This window comes from Ostrinia nubilalis, chromosome 12 (genome assembly GCF_963855985.1).
Source record: "Ostrinia nubilalis chromosome 12, ilOstNubi1.1, whole genome shotgun sequence".
Classification (NCBI taxonomy): Eukaryota; Metazoa; Arthropoda; class Insecta; order Lepidoptera; family Crambidae; genus Ostrinia; species Ostrinia nubilalis.
The window spans coordinates 7,978,830-7,995,423 of record NC_087099.1 but is presented as its reverse complement, the minus strand read 5'-3'; the positions used below and the strand labels follow the sequence as shown (position 1 = coordinate 7,995,423).

Here is a 16,594-nt window from a genome sequence, read left to right as displayed (position 1 = left end):
TCTTAAAACATGCGTATAAATTAAAAGAAATATAATTTCTGAAACATCATGTATTTAAATGCAACACTAAAACATAACGTCAATTAGAATAATTTCGTATCTTAAAAATTAATAATAATGATTAATAATTACACTCAATAATTTTATCAAATTTTAAAATAATTGGCAGTTGAAATAGTAAATTTGGCCAAATTTCACAACTTACGTAATTTAACGATTAGTATTGACGCAAACAGTAAGATTGAGTTTAGGAAAAATACATATTACAGAAGTAATTATATTTTTGGCCATGTTTATAAGTTAAAATAGCAAGGATGCGTCACAAAATATGAAATGGCATATTAAGCTGGTAGAACAACACAGGGGAAAGAACAATTAAACATCAGAAGCCTAAAGGAACAAGTAATAAATAACTGTTTAACTTATACATTGACAAGCTAATTGCGTATGAAAGTTACAATGTTCGACAGCAGGACATGGTTAATAGTTATAAAATTGGTCTTTGTAGCAAAGGTTATAAAACACCTAGAGTAAATATGAAACGTCATTCAAAGTGTACTTGAAATACTTGGGTTGGTTAAATATTATACAAACTACAATCGTTATTGGTCATTCGGGAATAAGTAGGTGATTATAATATTATAAGTCAGACTATTAATGAGCAGTGGGCAATACAAGTTCTCTAACCAGTTTCATTATTATGAGGGGTCCAATACACCAAGACAAAAATATACTATTTCACGCGCAATATTGATACAATAGTCATAGGATATTATCATACTGTAACAGCTTTAGAGAGAATATTATGTAACTATAAACTAACAGTCAATTAGGTAATATTTAGTCGCAGAGTACATCAAAAAACCATACTAGTACAATGTCACACATGTATAAATTGATACACAGACACGAATATTAGCTCAAATAACCAAATTTTAGACCTAGGTTGATCAATAGTTAGATCATTGTAAAATTGTTAAACATCATTGTTTATTTTGTCATATAAATGTAAAACTTTGAGACGGTAAATTGATTCATTCAATAATATTATTTACAATATAATAATTCATTATTTTTTATAAATTAATGAACGATCTACTAAACAAATATTTTGAAGCTATAAAGCATCGATATGTTTCTTCAGCTAAAATAATAAAAATGATTGTTTTCAATGTAGTAAATAAATCATTCTAAGTATCATATTGATCAACAGGAGAAATTAAAATATTTCTTCAATATAAGTTTTACTCATAAGTGAGTATAATATACATGTATTAATAATTCCTTATTAAAATATATTTCGTTTTTAACATTTATAATACCACTAATGTGATGTAGATATAGACAGAAAATGGTATTTACACCCATGAAGATATAATATTTCCAATGATATTTAATATAATACCAGTAAAAATATGTTTGAACTAGATGAATATTCTTATTGAAGTTTACTAAAATAGATACAATAATAATATTGTAATAAACACACAATTATCGTAACACAAACTGTCCGCTTTTCAACTCCATGCTCTATACGTCTTATAATAGATTTACTGGACAAATGTTTATCCATACATTCCATCAACCAATAAACTATAATATATCTTTTACATTTACATTTTGGACAGAACTTATAACCGATGTACTATGTGTTTCCCTCCGATTCCTCTGGGTTTGCACTCTGCAATGGAGGTAATATGCAGTCAATATATTTATTCGCAACCCAGCTCAGTCTGTTTTCTATACAGATATGACTGGTATAAGCTAACACACGACGACATTGATCTAAGCTACAAGAACTGAAAATAATACAACCATTTATTTCGCTATTTCAAAAAACATATTTAGGATTCCTAATACATCAATAGTTCAGTTTCGTATTTGAATAGATAGAACTTATGAAAGGATTCATGCAAATAATTCCTAATACACATAGTCTACGATCCATTTACAAACCTAAACAGAAAATAGTTTGAAGTACGAGTAGACAGGTGAGATAGGTAGGTATTCTTCGTGCTACCCTTCCGAAACCATCTACATAATAAGGCTTTATGTAAAATATACTAAACATTTATTTTGGAAGATAAAGTATTAAATATAACATACTTAGAGTAATATAAATCGATATAAATTAAGTATATTTTCATGCAAGCAATACTTTATACGTTTATACTACAAATATACAATAGTGCATGCTATGATAGCATTGCTATCAATAAGAGAGAATCGTGCAAGAGGACATCGCATAGGCGCATGTTCCTTGTTACTAAATAGTTAATCGAATACTATACAAAGCTATACAATTTATTGTCATGCTGAATTTTTATAATGTACTCATAATAGAAGCTTTCCAAAAAGTATCAAGAGGCTATTTATTTGTAAAAGTTTTAGTTAAAACAAAGAAATTTATTTATAATCATGCACATTGGTTTTAATAAAGAAAAAAGTTTTAATCATTTAAGTTTAATAAAATAAGCCTAGTCTTTCTTTTTAACAGATGCATACTATAAAGTTACTTTATAGTTACTAATTTAGTAATGTAGATGGTAAACTATTAGAAAAATAAATTAGCTAGCTAGCATTACAAAAGAGAGCTAAAATATACACGTTAGCGAAGACTAGGCTTGATAGTGTAATATCACCAACAATGGAACATAAGCACAGTCAATATTCGACCCAATAATTTTATGATTATTTATTTATTACTTTTTTTTTTATTCACTACGAGGAAGCTCTTGGCTTGTATCTCAACTGATGGTAAGTGATGATCAGGCCGAAGGTGGAAGCGAGCTTCACCCGGAATCCTCAACCACAGAGGAACTGGCTATCTTACCTCTAACTGCCGGAACACAACAATGCTGTTAAAATTGTTATTATGGCGACAGACTTAGGTAAGATGGTGGTAGCTAGCAAGGCAGACTTAGAACAAGCCCTACCACCAACCAAACCGAACAGAAAAATCTGCCCCCACTGGGAATCGAACCCGGGACCTCTGCGTCTGAAGCAGGTGGTCTTACCACTAGACCACAGAGGCGGTTAAACTTAACTAACTTTTTAACAACAATTATCACTTTAAACAGTGTCTAATAAGGTGGGGAGTGTTACTGATCACGTAAGTTTTATAAACAAGATCATCGTGCAACTTTTATCAGGTGGTTACTTAAGTGGCCACCTAATTATGTTCCATTGTTCGCGACCACCAAATCACAGCGTTATCGGTGGCTGTGTTATGACCTCACCTGAGGTTGGAGGGTGTGTTTGGACATGACGACGGTGGTCGTCTTGTGGTGGGGCTCCGGCGACGTGGGCGGCGCCGGCTCTAGGGCCATGCTTTCCACGGCGTGGACTATATCTAGCACCTGTTGGGATTAAAATGCATCTTTAAATAGTGGAAATTGATCCTTGAACTTACAAAAGACGAACACTGTTCTGTGCTGTAAGTTTGAAATAAATAAATAAACTTCTCTAATGAATTCTTTATTTTGTTACAACCACAAGGGTCGAAATCAATTGAAGTTTATGGTTGTTCAATAAAAAAAACATATAAAGAAATATCAGTATGTGAATAACACGAGTAAAATGAAAAGTTTGTTTCTATATTATCATTATTAATTTAATAATTTTGTAAACCGAAAAAGGCAAAGAAGACCAACTTTGAACCACTACCATTGTAGTGACGATAAAAGTTACAATGTTGATGTTTGGTCCTTCGAGCCGGATTGATACTATTTGATACTTCTATAAAATATTTAGTAAAATACTATTTATTTATATTAGGGAAACAATTTTGATATACGTACAAATAATCACACAAAAAATAGGACAGAAATCACAAAAAAATCATATCATACCTTTTCAGGAGTAGACTTCTCCCTTACTTCTGCGACTTGTTTCTCATGTTCAAACTCAACTAAATCCTGTTGGAAGTGTTGCTCCTGTAATAATTAAAATAATATATTGTATGTGGTGCTTATGGACAATGTGAGTTGGATATTTTTTCTAGCTCTAGATGTTATAGAAAAACAACAAAAAAACTGAATCGTGAAATATAGTGAAAATGTTGTAAATAATCTATTGCAAATAAGACGAAAATGTTTGGGTGAACATAAATTAAGTACTATAGATACTAAAGAAAAGCTGGCATCAACAAATCATACGGATATCTTGCGTTATCTAACCTTACTTCAGGATGGGCATTATTGTTATTTGGTACATGTTTTGTGTGACTAAAAACCATTAAAGGTTGTTGAAAATTATATCAGAAAATAACAACAATGTCCACCCTTTTTAAAAAGCATCAAATCAAAATAGTTACCTGTTGATGATGGTGCAACGACTCATCTCGATCCAGGCTCGACGTTGAGTGAGACAGAGAGCCGCCGGTGTCCGCTGTCCCGCTCTCGCTACCGGTCTGTGCAAACATTCGCTTGTCTATCTCTTTCTAACTAATACTAGCCAAACTCACACACGCAAGTGTTTTGTGCCAGTTGCATTAGAAAGCTTTTAATATTATCAAACTAGTGACAAATATTTAACTATTTTTTTAAAGCACTGTGATTAGACTACATTTCTCATTTATTGAGAAGTAATGCAAATAAACATTAAATTCTAAGTGCAAATCAATATTGTCTCAGTCGTAAAATAGGTTATTATTTAATGTGTTTATGCTAAAATAAGAAACCAGTGGTCTCCACTAAGAGATTTAAATAATATGAGCATCAAACACTGAACTACGTCAACCCTTAATTAGTCACGCGGAGTGCTTAAAAGCTCATGAATTAGTATACATTTTTTTATTACATTATTTCCTTTTTAAAATTCGGGCAGGGCGTGACTTTCATGAGGCAGTATCGATTGCTCATATGATATGCTTGAATCCGATTGGGGTAAGAACACCCCACACGATTCATCATTCGTCTTCTGGAGGCATGCTACCGTATAATTTGTTTTCCACGACTAATTAAGGATTAAAGATCGTATTTTGAAATGGAATAATGTGTAGTGCAGTGCAACTTACGGTATACTTCTCTGGGCGCGTATACCCGTAGCAGACCACAAGGTGTAGAGGCGCGTTGGTGGCTTGTCTCAAAGCGTTCACCGCCTCGTTGTGCGTCGCGCCTAGCAGTGAAACGCCGTTCACTTCCAATAGACGCATGCCAACCTGTTGTAGAAGTGTCTGTTTAGAACTGATTGTGAAATAAGGTCGTATTTACGGTCGTGATGACGTCACTTTCATGAAATTGTTTGTGCGTATGATCACGGAAAGTCGCCTAATAACTACGTTATGTATGGGAAAAATGCAAAAGTAGGTCGATAATTAATCTTAGGCCTGTGACAATGGTATAAAATCTTAAACCTTACCTAATCTAACTACGATTTTTACTTTATTTTATTAACTCAGCGGTTAAACTAATCAACAAAATTAAAACAGGATAAAAATATCACAAATTAATAATTTTTTTATGGTTTAGACATTCTGCGCCTAAACTAGTTTCTAAGTCACTGCTGGGCACAGGTCTACAGTCTGTCAAAATACTGGGAAAAGTAACATTATAATGACTTACCTTTAGTCTGCCATCTCTCCTTGCAGCTCCACCACTGTTTATTTTCGATATGAAGACTCCTTCATCGTTAGGATCGTTAGGGTTGCCACGCTGGCCGTTCAGTCCTCCTTTTATGTGCATGCCAAGTTTTTCGCCTTCTTGCTTTATAATCGTTAAGTCCTGTTGAATAAAATGCAATTTAAATAACAATTCTAAATTGAAAATAGGGTAAACTAAACTAAAATTTACATTTACAAACAATTTAAGTAACAAATAAAAACACTAAACATTACATTCAATCAGTTTGTACCATAAAAGCTTATCTATCATTAAGGTTACATGCAAAGCCAATCATGCACTCAGTAAAAGAAAGCTTTCATTCTAAACATTACGCAAATACATTCAACTAAACATCCTAGCACAAGACAGATACTTTACTTCGGATTGTGTGGAATTTTGGTACCAATTATTCATCTAATAGTAAAAGCTGAAATAAAATTAAAGCTACGAGCGCCAAAGACAAAGAAACCTTTGGAAACCGAGTGGTCTATGGAATAAAAGAAAGCGAATACGAAATAACCATTCAGGATATGACGATAGCGGAGCACACGTATTGTTTGGATGGGGATTTCTGACATATATTTGGTAAAGTAACACACATAGGTTCGAGATCGCCGGGTGAGTTTCACACTTACAGTTCCATCGACAATCTCAACTTGAATGAGACCCTGAATGTGTGTTGCGTAGGCCGTCGTGCGCAAGTGTGGAACAAAATAATGTTTTGTGTATAAAAAGTGGCATAAATCTTCCAACACTAGCATTTATGAATAAATTGGTGTCGATTATTTCGATGAAAAATTTGTACTTCAAAAAGCGATAGTCCGCAGCACAGATAATCTAGTAGCTTTTCTTCAATGACAGCCGAATTGTATGTGCAAAAGCGTTACGTACAAGTCTTGATGGATTTGATACCGCCAAATAACTACTTTGAAGCGTTTATTTCAACTCACACTACTCAATATCGCTTGTATTTCGATTCAACATTAAATTACAACCCGACAACTTGCATCCATGCAAACATTGCGCGTATTGCGGTGTGTGAGTACACATGATAGTTCATCGCATTGCACAAACTCAAGTCAATGGTTTTAGTTCCAAATGAAAGCAGTTAGTCACTCAAGTAACAATCATCCATAAACTAAATACTCAATTCCAATATGCATGAAAGTCAATAGTTAACGTCCTGCGGCTGGCCATGCTTGTATCGGTTGTCCTGCGTAAGATAAGTTTTTTTCGTAGACCTTGACGATACCTTGTTCTGGGACATTTGATACCAATTCAAAATAACGTTATAATACCAATATAGCAATAGAAAGATTGAAAACGCTTAGTAATAAGAGATGTCGTCTGGTCTGGTCTCTCATAAAATCATTTTTATGCTAATTCATATCAGTAAAGTTCCAAATACGTATACAAGATAAATTTAACTATGTCATCATCATCACAGCGTCTTAGAAGTCCACTACTGGGTATAGGCCTCCCCATAAAACGCCACTAGCAGCTCTGAGCCGTAAGCATTCAGTGGCTTGTTAAAACCCTAAATAGAGCATCTATCCTTCACGCAAGGTTGAGGTATTGGCTTCCTGCAACCTCAACAAGGGCACAAATTTCCCTTTTAAATCAAAATTACATAGTATCACTACCCTAGGTCCTTCCCGCAAGGTTGACCTCACCTTGAAGTCACCTATCCATCCACCGTGCTATTACCCTGCACGCTAACCTTCCCACAATTAAGGTCACCTATCCACCTTCACCCTGCATGCGTTTAACCCTCACTGACCTGGTATCCTTGAGGCAGTGGGTCGTGGCGGACAGTAAGGCCTAGTGTAGGGCCAGGCTGTAGCAGCAACTGGACCGCCTCACGATGCGTGACGCCGGTCAGTTCGTGACCGTTGACTTTGAGGATGCGGTCGCCCATGCGAAGCTTGCCGGAGCGAGCCGCCACGCCGCCGGGTACCACCTGTTAAAACGTGTTGACGTGTTAAGGCCGGGTAGCAGAGAAAATGGCGAAAATGAGGTTTTCATTTATCATTTTTGAGGTACTAAACAGTAAAATTAAAGGCTAAGATTTTTATTGGGCATAGTTGAGGATATTTTCTAGGGCAATTAACGGATGGAAACACGATTTAATGAAGTTGACTCGATAGAATAAATTCCCAAAGTTACCTCTATTCGTTTTCTATTTATGGTTTTATTTTTAAAATAAGCGATTTGAGATTCTAAATCTTTTACTAAACTAAAGTTCAGAAATAACTTGAGGGCTTTTAACGGATGAAATTTTTATATTGCGTCTTATTTAGTTACTATGTTAAAAAATGTGGAAAAAATCGTCCATGACGGCTTGGACAATCTCAATCAGTCGCGCGGTGGCGCTTACGGAGGACGGACGCGTGTCAGTTTTATGGCCGTGACAGTTCGGGATTTGTCAATATTTTTGACAATGATGACTTTGATGAGTCACAGTATAATAATATCAGTGCTACTGGAGAAAGCTAAAATTTTTGATAATTAAGAATGGGGAATTATAAAACGAGCGACTAAAAAAAAACTTTGCGACTGATGATGGCATACTGTTTTAATACCTTGAGCGGTATGAATTTGAGTAAGCGAAAAATTAACCAAACTAACGACGAATATTGATCAATAATAAAATCCAGAACGAGCTTACAAAATGTGGGTTTTGATTATTACATTTCAGACATAAAAATACTATCCGGGCGACTAAATTACTAAGTGAGCGACTAGAAATACAGAGAGGGCAACTTTAATATGAAGATACATTAGATTTTTCTAATTGAGGTTTTACTGAACGAACTACAAAAAAGTTAATTCTAAGCAAAGTTTTGTGAGCTGCTTTATTAATGATTATTGGTTACTGATATTATATTTGAGGTCTCATGTTTTTTATTTTGATACGCTTTATTAATGAAAACTACAGATTGTTACAGCGCGCGAATTCGAATGGGGGCGGGGCGACTGTCCCGAATTTTTAACAAAATATGTATGCAAACACGTTTTGGGTCTAGCAATTCGGCTCAAACTAACAACACCGCCACTGGAAGCAAAACTGATACCTATTGGACAAAAAAGAAAACGAGGCCGGCCCGCTAAGTCCAAGCCAGCACTTATCATACAGTGACGATGAGTAGGTAGAGCTCCTCAATCCTCATAGGTACCAATCAATGAACCTTATTAATAAGATTACTTTTTTTTGGGTTGACAGAAGCGACTTATTTTATTTTGTTTTTTTTTGTTGATTCGATTTAAGAAAATACAAATTTAATTTCATTTTTCGTAATACATTGTTTCATTTGATTACCTACCCTTAAATTTTAATGATTTATTTTTTTCGCTACTAGAATAGTGTTCCGTCAAATATTTATTTCATAAGATCATTTTTTATTTAAATGTGGGCTCATAATACGCTGCTCATAATAGTATTTTTCAAAGTAGTTTTTGCATTCGAAACACTTCATTAAAGTTAAAAATACCGCTCAGTATAAAAAAATCTTTTGCCAAATATTGAAAAAAATGCAGGACCTAACGTTGACACTCAATCAAATATTAGGTCGCTCAAATATTATGAAGCTTCTCATTTTGTATTTTAAGGAACTCAATTCTTTTTTATAAGTTGCTGTTCTTTTGATTTTTCGTCACTCGCACTCAGTCGCTCACTTAGTAATTCTTTAGCCCACATTAATTATTTTTGACACTTACAACATAAATTTACAGTCACTCGTTTAAATACTACCCATTAAGAATTATCAATTTTGTCTACCTATTGAAATTTAAATCGTTCGCATCCTTTTAAACGAAGACTCTACTCATGATACATAGTACATTCCTCAAATATGAGACAAAACCAATGAGTTAAAATTACATTTTAATAGTACCTACATACAATCGTCTTTACACTCTTTAGAAGACACTGACACTGATACAAATAAATAATAAAAAATTAGGTCAGTGGGTCAAATATAGGGGCAGCTGCACGTCACTGAAAGACGATTCTGTTTACTCGACATCTGGGCTGGAGAACATGAACCCTTGTTTACAGATGCAGATGTAAATGGAGTTATAACTGGACAAATTTTACATGAAATGTGTAACAGAAATCAGTTAAAAGACACATACATGGAATACCAATAAGGTTGCGGAGGGAAAGCTACCTATATAAACTAGCGGCCGCCCGCGACTGCATTCGCGTAGACCTCGTTTTACCCCCGTTAGATATCATGTTGATAGATGGCGTTTCACGGCTTCCCCCAAATGAATATTTACGAACGTCATACAGTAGTTTGTCCAGCGCTGTAGATTTTAACCAATGACGATAGGTAGATGGCGCTTTTTAGACACGTCTTATTTATTTATTGAAATTTATTTGTCACATATCGTCATAAGTATTAGCCTATATGTTAATCTGGGTTATAAACAATAATACTGTAAAGTTTCAACAAAATCCGTTCAGTAGTTTTTGCGTGAAAGAGTAACAAACATCCAGACATCCAAACTTTCGCCTTTATAATATTAGTAGGAAGTAGGATATTTCACAATCCAAACTAATATTTTACTATTTAGTTTAGCATTTACTTACCTACAGTAAATATTAGTTTGGATTGTGAAATGTTTAAAATAAAAAAAAAGAATAAAACAAAATAGGGTTTCAAATTACCTATCTTTATCTAATTTATAAAGGGGTAAAGTTTGTGTGTTTGTATATTTGTTAAATTGTAAGGGGTAATCTCGGGATCTGCTGAACCGATTTTAAAAAATCTTTCACCAATAGAAAGCCACATTATATCTGAGTGTAATAGGTTATATAAAAACCGAAAAATACTACGCGGGCGAAGCGGCGGGCGGAAAGCTAGTTTATTTATAATTATGTACGAGCATAATAATTATTAAAGTCTAAGTCAAACATTCTTTATTTGTGTGGACCTATATTAACGAGAGATTACAAGGCGTCAAATATTTCAAGAAAAAAATTAAAACCTATTATAAAGCTAAATTTTGCTCTCATGGAGCCTTTACCTACTCTGACAAATCAAGACTTAAAGAAGAAACTAATAATAAAACTATTTAACTGTCCTGCAATGAAAAGCTTGATCGGGTACAACACCTCAAGTTATTTTAGAACTTGATTTCATTAAAAGACTCTGAATATCAAATCGCTTAGGTATCTAAAGTCAAACGATTCTGAAATGTCAAGTGGCATAAAGTTGGGACTAATAAATAACCATTAAGATAGTAACGCCCTCCTGTCAATGACATACCTGGAACGTTAGAGTATTGGACAACTAGTAAAAATGCTTTGTCCTAAATGACTGACGGATATCGTAGAGACCTGAAAGTTGGAAGGTGTGTTCTTTGTATGACGTAGGCATCCGATTTTCCGAAATGGGGTCATGAAATGAAGTGGGTGAAAAAAGGGGGCAAAGATTGTATGGGACAGTGATTCTTTGGTTCAATCTACTTAAAATTTTGCTTAACAATTCCTTAATATTATAATTCATGACAAACGTGTGAAAGGGGTAGAAAGTTATTTTGGGAGTCATTTGCGTCGAAGTTGATATCAATACTAGATACTTCCTGCTTTTGATTTAATTACTTTTTATTTTTACAAGTGTTTGAAAACTCCATGTCAGATTGCAATCAATGTCAAGTGAAATCTCAAATTGAAATGTCTCAATCTCAATGAGGAGGCTCTGCATTTATTCCTAGAATTCCCCTAACACCGTCAAATTACCCTTTCGAATTCAAGACAGTGCAGTTTCCCATCAAAATCTGCTTCGTAATGACTATAAACAAAGCTCAAAGTCAAACTCTAGCAACCTCTGCATAAACTCCCATGAGTGCTCAGAGCGGGTGCCTGCGCCAGGTAACCGCGTGTGATGCTCATAGTGATTTTCGATACAGAGCCCCGTAATACGTTGTACATAAATTATGGAAGGAAAACACCCAGACCAATACAAACAAATATGTATGCAATTTTAGTATGATATTTTTATTTATTAATAAACAAAAAGACTGAACAAAATTGATGCGTGTACTGATTAATGTAATTAACCACATGCAAAGTTTCGTGAATTGCAACAACTATAATTTATTATCCAAGCTCTAAATAATCGCTACTACGAGTAACTGATCATAAAATGTTTTTCTGATGAACTGATCATTAAATGACCTACCGATAGGTCGGGTGACGTAATCTTGAAATTTTTTTGAACTTCCGGAAGGTCGGGTGATGCCACGCCTCTTTGAACCGTGTTTACTTTGGCAGTTATATTTTATATTTATTCGATTCTAAAATATATTCCCAAAAATTCTGAAAGGTGTTTTAATTTGTATCACTTGGATATGATTTGTATTAGAAAGTGTTGTGAGTGTGACGCTTGAACGGAAAGAAGTCAACCTAACCTAACCAACTGGTATTTTTATACTGTGTAGCTGGGAGAGCTCTTTGGCGCGCTGTCTTCGGCGAAGTATTGCGCGCGCAGATTTTGACAGCGTGAAATACCTACTTTAGCAGAAATACCAAGCCTTAAAAGTATTGAATGGCTTAGTTGACATCTTCTTCTGTCGTGTGGGTTATAATGAAGCCACACAACCCTGGTGTGCATCTAACATGTCTCAATGAGGCCAACGCGCAACGCGATACCTGAACACGTCCTTTGCAGAACGGAATCTTATTTCTTTGTCAAACAATCAGCTTGGGTACATTAATAAATAAGTCTTTGTGGTCACCAGTTGACTCCACTAGTGATAAACTAAAAATCCTTATTCCAAAGCTGCATATTATTAGGATAATGTTCGGAGATGAAAAATGTACTTTATCATTTACAGCCAATTTACAAAAATAAATTGTTTTGTTGAATCAGTACTGACTTGACTTACTTGACTTATGGTCCTATGTCCCCTAGATGGGGCAGAGGGCGTCCTCAATCAGTACTGAGTTGTTTGAAAATGTTTTCAACTTACATGGGACACAAATATTCCGGGTTCTTTGCCTCCGAATGGAATGCACGAATGATCTGTTCCTCCGATGATGCTAAAACCGAGAGATCCGCCATCTTTGACTAAAGTCACATCCTGGAACAAAGAAATCAATACGTTCAATAAAAATATCTTACACAAAGCTAAAAAAAGAAAATATTCTGTAAAGCTAAATATTATGTAGATATTTTATTGTGTGTTTATTTAATTGAAGTTGCAGATGCAACGTGTGTAAGGTCAAGTAAGGTGTATCGACATCAATGCGAAAATAGCTTTTTTTATTTTGATTAATTTAACAGTCTTTATTCCAATTAACGTAAAACTTTCCAAAAGGGGCATTTTGTAGATACACCGCCAAAACGAACTTCAATGAATAGTAGCTCGATATTCGAGAAATTCGTTTGGTTTATTTTAAGTGTGTGTTCAGTGTACTTGTATGTAATACATACTATAAGGATTTTCTTATATACTATTGGTATACCTCAACATATCTGCCAAAAGCTGTACCTATTTACAGAGCAAAGTTCCAATATTTTGTTAGAATTGATTCGCACACGATACAATAATAATTATGAAATAAATACGCTTATTCCGGTTAATGTACTAGTAATTAAATAATTTATATTTATTCCAGAATAAAAGGAAAACGTTATTTTTCACAAACATTGATCAAATCGGTTTATTTTTGAAATGGTGGATGAATTATTGAACTTTAGTTCCAATGAAGAATTTCAAATCTTTTATATTTTATTCATAAATGAATGAAATAATTTCAGAATTTTAGATTGCATTGTAATTAATGTTGATAATTAATGTGATATAAAAATTAACTGTGTATCCATGTAATAAGTAGTGTTATCGACCGCTTTAGACGGTCCGATAAAAAGACAAGTACATAATATTATATCAATTGTTTTAAAAAGTAGGTTTAGTTAGACCAAGGAAAAATGTGGTCTGTATCAATTACAGCATCAGTTTGATCAACGTTCGAGCAATAAAAATATTTGTGCGATCAAAAACCGTAAATATCGTAAGCGAATCATTACATCAATGTTCCTTACTTCGATGATGAGCGGCGCGACGAGCTGGTTGTCCGTGATCCTCGTGACCGTGGTCTCCGTGAACGTCGACTTGGTGATCGTCTCCGTGACACGTCCGAGGGCGGACGGCGGCGGCGGCATCACGATTCCGGCGGTGGGCCTCTCGACGGTGACGCGCACGCCTTTTTCCGGCGGCTCGGACACCGGCCGCGGCCCGCCGAGGAAGTGAGCCGGGATCATCGCTTGGAACTCCTCGTTCGTGATCGGCCGCGACGGCTGCGCGTTTAACACGTTCACATTCGTATCAGTGGACAGTTTTAGTGTGCCTTAGTCGTGTCCAGTTTTGAATTATTTTAAAATGAATTAATTATTGGTTCTTTAAATGTAAAACTGAGCGGGATCAAACGGCATAGAAAATGAATTATGTTAGTTCATTATTTTTTGTTTGAATAAAAAATTAAAGGATAAATTACACCAACGTGTTTAAATCTGACTCAAAATAAACAAGAAAAATATCATTTGAAAGAAATTGTGTGCAAAGAATGTCTAGATTAAAAATTTTTCAATTAAAAATTAAGTGTCGATAAAAAAATCAACCATTAAAATTGTTAATAACAAATTAATAAAAATGAGACTAAGCATAATATTTATACATAATAAATTATAATTAAAACAATGTCAAATGAGGAAAAGTTTTAAGCACACAAAATGCTTTAAAATTGTTGGTAAACAAATAAATTAAAGTGCAAAAAAGTTACGATGTTTATCGAATTTATTTTTAAATAAAATCAGTGAAGGCAAAAATGCTTTATGCAGCAATTATTGACTAAAGGCATAATTTATAAAACTTATTTATCGCCATTTCACCAAATGAATTGTTAATTATGTATGAACATAGAAACACGCAAGTGACAACTGACATGACAGAAGATTGTTAGGTTTTCCTGTACCTACATGTGTTTTTTTTTTGTTTTATTGAGACATTCGGACATGATTACATCTACATCAACTCTATACCATACTACGCAAATAAACATACTTTTTTATCCATTCTTGGAGTAACAGGCGCGTTGGCGAGATGTGGAATATAACGATGTAGAATTCGAATCGAATGAAGTAACAATCACAGAAAATATTATAGAAGTGATGTCATGATTAGACAAGTAGTTTTTTATTACTCTCTTCTTCGAATTGAAGTTTTTACATAATTTCAACAAAGACGGGGTACAATGATTTTTGATCATTTCTAGGCAACGTTGTGCCTCTCATTCATACGCTAAGCAGAAAGGTGTATAGTAGCCAGTTGCGGCAATAAGCAGCTGTCAATTTGACATGCGTGCACAAAATTTAAAAATAACTGTCTTGAAACCAATTTTTAAGTATTATATTCTCAGACACTTATGTAACTAATGTTTTGATACGTCATGAGATTGAGATATCTTGACTACTACCGCCACCAAAACCACTATTCGACACAACAAAGCATTCTCACGTATTTACTTATTGAAAACTCAATTGAAACAATATTGTATATCATTTAAATAAAATTAACCAATCCCAATAATATCGTAATAGAGGCTAAATAAATATCTATTATGTATTTTAATATCTACACGTCTATAAGCTACCCTGAAATGGAAGATTTGTGACGTTACAATTCTTTTTAAAAATAAAAAGGACTAAAAAATATATCTTTTGTAAAAATAAATAAATATTATGACAATATCACTAAATACCAGATGCAAAAAACCATTTGATCGCGTCAAAGCTTTCGATAGATAACCTGGACTCGACTTGGGGCAGTCTGGAAAAAAGTGTCGAATAAAGCATAGGAAGTAAGTAATGAGAGCGACCGCCAGCTTTATAACCGTGATCGATACCGTACGTTTTCATCTTGAAATATGAGCTCTGTATTTCTAGACGAATAAGGTTCGGTATCTATCGCGGGTATCGTGGCGCCGTCTAGTCTACAGTGAAGTGAAGGCGCGAACACATGGTGTGAAGCAGACGTATAAGCGCGGATGTGAACGTGTTAAATCGGTACCATCACCTGTATTGTTCGGGGTTTATTTGCGTGCTAGGTCTATCTCACCTGGATGTCTTCGAACACGTCGTCTGTAGAGCCGTGGGTGTTAGGAGCGCCGGGGGTTAAGGGCGTGCTCGCACTGTTAGTTGTCGACTTGGGGCCCTGCAGTCAACCATTCATAGCTTTAATAGTGAACACGTTTATGCGCAGTTCAAGCGGCTAAAAGGCTCCAACTGTACAGAATTTCGTACGGGAAACGTGTATTTTTTAAATAAGTCTTTTAAGAGCTGGCATTATTTTAATGAGGCATTCAATGATAGTTTAAAATATCATTCACGCATCCATTCATCAGGAATACATCATAGCTTTTATAACTTTTCAAACACATCCATATTTTCTTACATACTTTCAATTTTTCATCCATAATACATTCATACGTTTTTCGACTATCACAGAATGCTTCAAATAATGATAAGTATTTTTACACGTTTTTAAAACAAATAAAAAACCAGAACCATTCCTTGTGTACAAAATTCAACAAAAGCAAGAAGAATAATAGTGTGACCAGTGTATGGAAAACATTTGCCAAACTTTATCATAACTTTGGTGCCGCTGCCGCAACTACAAAAGCGTGTTTTTAAAAAGCAGGCTGTCAAACGTTCGTACTGTACAATCTAAGATCTGTATATCTATGGCTAAAGACTGCTTAAAAGTCTCACAAAAGGTTTATGAAGTAAGAAATTACTTCATAAACCTCAGCTAACACGATGGAAAAAGAAGAAAGGATCATATTGAGGCACTTTTTTTCTCGTGTTAAGTTGTAGATATTAAGGTGATTACTAATGCCTAGTGTCTCTTGACTTGACATCTTATTGACTACACTACTGCTTCAATTGTAACGTCCTTTGACTTAATTTATCCAGCGACAGCAA

At 34.5% G+C, this 16,594-nt stretch overlaps 1 protein-coding gene across 10 annotated transcripts in view; it reads right to left on the bottom strand.

Annotated features, from left to right (window-relative positions):
• Positions 1-16,594, bottom strand: part of LOC135076885 (protein lap4) — a 91,977-nt gene that overhangs the window by 2,597 nt on the left and 72,786 nt on the right. For 8 of the 10 annotated variants that reach the window (XM_063971384.1, XM_063971385.1, XM_063971390.1 and 5 more), the window contains 9 exons: positions 15,729-15,824; positions 13,658-13,912; positions 12,582-12,692; positions 7,384-7,563; positions 5,565-5,723; positions 5,018-5,161; positions 4,316-4,411; positions 3,852-3,935; positions 3,240-3,359 (listed from right to left, as the gene is read on the bottom strand). In XM_063971384.1, the coding sequence (XP_063827454.1) occupies positions 3,240-3,359; positions 3,852-3,935; positions 4,316-4,411; positions 5,018-5,161; positions 5,565-5,723; positions 7,384-7,563; positions 12,582-12,692; positions 13,658-13,912; positions 15,729-15,824 (1,245 nt within the window). Of the gene's footprint in view, positions 1-35; positions 1,682-3,239; positions 3,360-3,851; positions 3,936-4,315; positions 4,412-5,017; positions 5,162-5,564; positions 5,724-7,383; positions 7,564-12,581; positions 12,693-13,657; positions 13,913-15,728; positions 15,825-16,594 lie in introns of those variants that run through there. The other 2 variants (XM_063971393.1, XM_063971389.1) reach the window with 2 other exon arrangements.